We start from the raw sequence: 6,329 nt of genomic DNA, 5'->3' as shown, positions 1-6,329 counted from the left end.
GCGTTCCCTCGGTCTCACTGAAATCCGAAAGCACGTCTGTGTGATTTATCGCTCGAGGTTTGATCCAGACACCCCAGAGATGGCTCCACGATGATGATGTGCAGAATGCACTGCCGCTTCCATATACCTCCGTGTGTGGGCGTTGTTAAAAAACTCCTGAAGCAGGGAGGTGGTGCGATTGTTTATGCAGCACTTCTCCCTCCCATTGGTCCGCCAATAGAAGCAGCTCTGATGACACAGGCGGGGTTCTCTGTTAAAACAGGCGCGGAGCCGCGCAGAGCCCAGCGTTTGGACGGAGGACAGCGAGTCGGTCCATGGTAGATGCGCCTCTGCGAGTCTTAACACGGCTGGAAATATCTATCCAAACCCTGAGGTACCGACTCCGCACTTTATACTTAAAGAATATCACAGAGACTTTAATCTAAAAGGCTCGTTCCTCCTCTTTGGTAGGTTATTTATTAAGAGATTAAAGAAAGAAAGACTTGGCGACGAGAGCCGTGTGCGCCATTACGCAGCGCACACGGCTCCATATACTCGCAGTAAAACAGGGTGTTTTAATGTAGAATAAAGTGAGAATTGTTTCAAGAAGGGAGTGATATTTGTTCTCCATCAGTACAGGAGAAAATATTTAATGAATGTGAGTCTGAATCCTCAGATTGAGCCGGAACGATCTCATCCAAACTTCCTGAAAAAGTGTGTTTGCTGTTGTTTGTGTGCGTCAGGGATCTGGTGAAGAATGGAGTGGTATGTCCTGGTGCTGATGCTGAGCTTGCCGCCCTCCATCCACGCAGATTGTTCATCGCAGTGTCAGAAATGCGCGCAACAGATGCTTCGCCCCGACGCCGCCTTCAGCAGCCTGGTAAGAGCAACTTTACGCAAAGGGGGGGAAAATGCTGCTGGACTTTAACCGCGTTTCTGTGATAAAATCTGACAAAAGAAACCAGAACTAGCTTTAGGATGACGTCTAACTGTTACTTGGTGAATAAAGACAAAACCAAAAGTCACAAAAAACTTCCTGACTTTACCTTAATATGAAATAATAGTTTTAATTTCCGAAATCCAGACGTGGATGCAGAATGTTTTAAAGTAAATATTCAGAAAATCTTTAAATGTAAGGCTCAGCACACGACAAAAAGGTGTTGAGGTGCCTTTTTGCGCATCCGTGCGTTGCGCTTCAGCGCGCAGATGTGAGTTCACACTCTTGTTTCTGTGTTCCCACAGTCGTGCAGCGCGGAATGTGAGGGCGAGCTGGAGAGCTGCAGCCAGGCCGCGCGGCTGGCGGACTTCAGCGAGGACGCGGCGGCGGAGGCGCGGGAGAGCCAGCAGGCGGACCTGGTCAAGCGCTACGGCGGCTTCATCAAGAGAATAGACAAGAACAAGAGCAAAATCTTCGCGTCCTCTCCGTGGCGCGACAACTTCATCCTGAAGGCCGGAGCGCTGCCCAAGAAATACGAGGACTTCTTGAAGCGGCTGGAGGAAAGAGACGCGGGCGCGCCGCAGGACGCGGGCGACGACGCAGGCGACGCCGCGGACGATCAGATCCTCCACAGTTATGTCAAACGTTACGGCGGCTTTTTACGCAAATTCGGCCCCAAGTCAAAGCGGAGTAGCTCCACGGAGCAGGAGCCCGAGGAGCCCGAGGAGCCCGAGGAGCTGCAGAAGCGCTACGGGGGCTTCATGCGGAGGGTCCGGCCAAAGTTGAACAACCTAAAGTGGGACAAGAGATACGGAGGCTTTCTGCGCCGCCACTTCAAAGTGTCCGTGCGCTCAGTGGAGGAGCCATATTACTCCTATGATGACTCGAGCCTATAGATGAACCCTGCTGAGGAGGGAAACTGGAAGGAACTTGCGCAGGTTGACATGAAATGTCAGCGTTTGGTGCATCATAATGCCTGCCTGTCCCGCTTATTGCCTTCTGTGTAAAACTCATCTCTGTGTTACCTGCCTCATCGTCACTTATTCAATAAATAATGCTTGTTTAATAAAACCCTCAATAAAACCAACCTTCATGTTTGTCCGACAAAAAAACACTTCCGGTCAGAATTTTATATTTTCTCATGAAAAACATTGGACGTTTCAAAGCTTCACGCGGGCGATTTGGGTGGAAAATATCAATATTTCCCCTCATAAATATGAAATAAAGAAACCTTTAACCTTCCTCCTTAGTATTTATGTTAAATGTATATCGTCTCATAATTGACGCATTTTATGTGATGTAATTAAAAGTTAAAACATAAAATTTTTAAAATGAAAATAGAGTAAAATCCTTCATGATGAAAAACTGGATATTGTGGTTTTACCCTCTGAATAATTTAATCATAACTCCAAGAAGAATTCACGCGTGTTTTGGCTTCAGTTTTTCCCAAAAGAAGTCAAGTGATTGTTAGAGAAATCAAACAGGTAGTTACTTTTTTCTGGATATTAAACCTAAATCTGAGCCGCTTCAATCTGCGAGAAAACACCGAAAGGTAAGATTATTGCGCCATCTGGTGGGCAACTGACGCACCTGTTTGGACATGAAAGCGAAAAATCATTGATTAATTAACTATTACCTTCCAGTTTACAATCAATTTTTCATTTTCAAAGACTTCCGGTTAATAACAATTTGTAATAATAATAATAATAATAATAATAACTTACAGATAGGAACTGTTTCCTTTCAGCTGGTGTCACAGAAGGCTTTTATTCAAACTGTTTCCTGTTCTAATCAGCTGATTGAGAGAGAATTAGCAGCTCCTCTCCCACATTTATAAACCACTTTAGTTTATGTTAATGTTAAATACAGAAGTGAGCAACAGTTTTGGGTTAGGCCCCTCATTTAATGTGGAAACATTCAGTAGATATCAGCAGGTTACTCTGCTTCCTTAAAGTTCATTTACCTGCTTAGAGCATCCGTGAATCAGTCCACTTCTTGTGCCCTTTGGCACAGCTCAGCCTTTTCTCCCCGTTACCTGATTTAAAACAAAACTTAATTTCTGAAAAGGGACATTTTTGTCCCAGACCATAATTATCCCTACTCAATAATTCCACTTTGCATTCCTTATTTAAAATACTGGCACCTAAAGGCTTAAAATTTGGGCTAAAAACTTCAAATTGGCATCAAAAGGGTTAATTTTGTGAAAATAATTGAAAACTTGGTAGTTATGATCAGAACTGAAGTGGAATAAAAGATTTATGAAAAAAAAAGTGGAAAAAAATAATTAACATATGGTATTTTGGGGACAAAAATGTCCCTTTTCAGAAATTAAGTTTTTTTTTCTACACAATGAAAAATTGCATTGTATATGATGTGTGTTTGTAGTCATAAATGCACAACTGGACCAAATATGATGAGTATCACTATTTCCAGTCACTTTCAGATCCTGTTCATCTGCTGTAGATAGTTCTTTATTCCTGACACTTCTTCTTTTGTCCTCCACTTGTCCAGTTTCCTCAAATGTTTTAAGGACACACTGCACACCATGCTGAGATATGCCAAGTTTTCAGCTAGCAGCTCTTTGGGAATCACCTTGTTGCTGCAGAAATCCTGTTTTCTGTCTGTCACACTGTGTTATCTTTGCTGTTTTTCACACATGCAGTTAAAGAAATGGGAACAAATCTTAATTCCAGTCTAAAACCCACAAAGAGCTTCTAGATTATTCATTTCTGGTGACATAAAACAGTTTAATCATTTCATTTATATTCATTGTTCCATAATTAGTCATTAGATTATATCTTATATTCCTTTTTTAAGCTTTAAATTGAATCTTATTTACTTTTTCTTGATGTTGAATAACATATCATTCTTATTATTGTCTGTTTTTTTCCTACTTTTCTACTTTTAGACGTGATAACGTTCATTTTTTTGGGATTAGGATTGTTTTTAAACTGAATTTCATTTATTAATTTGACTCTTTTGGTAACTGAAAGCAGTTTTAACGTAAATGTTCAAAAAGTTGAAACTATGAAGCTGTTTTTCACACATGCAGCTAAAGAAATGGGAACAAATGATGTGTCTCTGTGACAGGCTGCTGGGAACAAAGTGCCTAAAGATCCAGTTTAAAACGGCTTCTTTGCTAAGTTGTCTGTTCTGTGTGGACACAACACTGGTTCATCCCTTGAGTTAGCAGCCTTTTTCCTGCCTGAATGGTTCACAGGTCAGAGTTAAGTGGCTTAACAGAGAAAAACACGTTAATCTAGACCAAGTTTTCTTTCTGAAGTAAAAACTAAAAAAAAAGGAGAAGCTGCTTTCAGTTTGCATGCACCACATGTGGAACACTCCCAGAGAACTGCGGCTCTACTTTTAAGATTTCTGATTTGTTTTATTTTATCAACTTTTTTATGGTGCTGATTCATTTTGTTTTATTGTTTTTGTAAAGCTCTTTTAATCAACTTTTTTGTTGAACTGTGCTGTATAAATAAATCTGCTGTGCCTTTTCTTATCGGGATGTTCCAATAAATCTCCGAAAAGCCTCCAACTAATCCAGAATCATGCATCAAGTGTGCTGACGGCCGGAGATATTTCTCCAGTTTTGCCTTCAGTTATCAGGCCCCTCTCTGTGGAACCAGCTGCCAGGCTGGGAGGCAGAGCCTTCAGTTATCAGGCCCCTCTCTGTGGAACCAGCTGCCAGTTTGGGAGGTAGAGCCTTCAGTTATCAGGCCCCTCTCTGTGGAACCAGCTGCCAGTTTGGGAGGAGGCAGAGCCTTCAGTTATCAGGCCCCTCTCTGTGGAACCAGCTGCCAGTTTGGGAGGCAGAGCCTTCAGTTATCAGGCCCCTCTCTGTGGAACCAGCTGCCAGTTTGGGAGGCAGAGCCTTCAGTTATCAGGCCCCTCTCTCTGTGCAACCAGCTGCCAGTTTGGGAGGCAGAGCCTTCAGTTATCAGGCCCCTCTCTGTGGGACCAGCTGCCAGTTTGGGAGGCAGAGCCTTCAGTTATCAGGCCCCTCTCTGTGGAACCAGCTGCCAGTTTGGGAGGCAGAGCCTTCAGTTATCAGGCCCCTCTCTGTGGAACCAGCTGCCAGGCTGGGAGGCAGAGCCTTCAGTTATCAGGCCCCTCTCTGTGGAACCAGCTGCCAGGCTGGGAGGCAGAGCCTTCAGTTATCAGGCCCCTCTCTGTGGAACCAGCTGCCAGTTTGGGAGGAGGCAGAGCCTTCAGTTATCAGGCCCCTCTCTGTGGAACCAGCTGCCAGTTTGGGAGGAGGCAGAGCCTTCAGTTATCAGGCCCCTCTCTGTGGAACCAGCTGCCAGTTTGGGAGGCAGAGCCTTCAGTTATCAGGCCCCTCTCTGTGCAACCAGCTGCCAGTTTGGGAGGCAGAGCCTTCGGTTATCAGGCCCCTCTCTGTGGGACCAGCTGCCAGTTTGGGAGGCAGAGCCTTCGGTTATCAGGCCCCTCTCTGTGGGACCAGCTGCCAGTTTGGGAGGCAGAGCCTTCAGTTATCAGGCCCCTCTCTGTGGAACCAGCTGCCAGTTTGGGAGGCAGAGCCTTCAGTTATCAGGCCCCTCTCTGTGGAACCAGCTGCCAGTTTGGGAGACAGAGCCTTCAGTTATCAGGCCCCTCTCTGTGGAACCAGCTGCCAGTTTGGGAGGCAGAGCCTTCAGTTATCAGGCCCCTCTCTGTGGAACCAGCTGCCAGTTTGGGAGGCAGAGCCTTCAGTTATCAGGCCCCCCTCTGTGGAACCAGCTGCCAGTTTGGGAGGAGGCAGAGCCTTCAGTTATCAGGCCCCTCTCTGTGGAACCAGCTGCCAGTTTGGGAGGCAGAGCCTTCAGTTATCAGGCCCCTCTCTCTGTGCAACCAGCTGCCAGTTTGGGAGGCAGAGCCTTCAGTTATCAGGCCCCTCTCTGTGGAACCAGCTGCCAGTTTGGGAGGCAGAGCCTTCAGGTATCAGGCCCCTCTCTGTGGAACCAGCTGCCAGTTTGGGAGGCAGAGCCTTCAGTTATCAGGCCCCTCTCTGTGGAACCAGCTGCCAGTTTGGGAGGCAGAGCCTTCAGTTATTAGGCCCCTCTCTGATGGGACCAGCTGCCAGTTTGGGAGGCAGAGCCTTCAGTTATCAGGCCCCTCTCTGTGGAACCAGCTGCCAGTTTGGGAGGCAGAGCCTTCAGTTATCAGGCCCCTCTCTGTGGAACCAGCTGCCAGGCTGGGAGGCAGAGCCTTCAGTTATCAGGCCCCTCTCTGTGGAACCAGCTGCCAGTTTGGGAGGCAGAGCCTTCAGTTATCAGGCCCCTCTCTGTGGGACCAGCTGCCAGTTTGGGAGGCAGAGCCTTCAGTTATCAGGCCCCTCTCTGTGGAACCAGCTGCCAGTTTGGGAGGCAGAGCCTTCAGTTATCAGGCCCCTCTCTGTGGGACCAGCTGC

At 46.4% G+C, this 6,329-nt stretch overlaps 1 protein-coding gene across 1 annotated transcript; it reads left to right on the top strand.

Annotated features, from left to right (window-relative positions):
* The first annotated feature begins 274 nt into the window (after positions 1-274).
* Positions 275-1,999, top strand: pdyn (prodynorphin). The gene is made up of 3 exons (XM_075475546.1): positions 275-373; positions 723-859; positions 1,222-1,999. The coding sequence occupies exons 2-3, from the start codon at positions 737-739 to the stop codon at positions 1,810-1,812; spliced, it is 714 nt and encodes a 237-aa protein (XP_075331661.1). The 5' UTR covers positions 275-373; positions 723-736; the 3' UTR covers positions 1,813-1,999.
* Positions 2,000-6,329: the final 4,330 nt, after the last annotated feature.

The sequence above is a fragment of the Odontesthes bonariensis genome, chromosome 10, assembly GCF_027942865.1.
Source record: "Odontesthes bonariensis isolate fOdoBon6 chromosome 10, fOdoBon6.hap1, whole genome shotgun sequence".
Classification (NCBI taxonomy): domain Eukaryota; kingdom Metazoa; phylum Chordata; class Actinopteri; order Atheriniformes; family Atherinopsidae; genus Odontesthes; species Odontesthes bonariensis.
This window is presented reverse-complemented; position numbering and strand designations above follow the sequence as displayed.

What these genes read in the sequence shown, in the direction of transcription:
- pdyn (XM_075475546.1), top strand. Translation starts at nt 737, where the DNA reads ATGGAGTGGTATGTCCTGGTGCTGATGCTGAGCTTGCCGCCCTCCATC. An exon ending in ACGCCGCCTTCAGCAGCCTG is followed by an intron (nt 860 to 1,221) that starts GTAAGAGCAACT and finishes GTGTTCCCACAG; the next exon opens with TCGTGCAGCGCGGAATGTGA.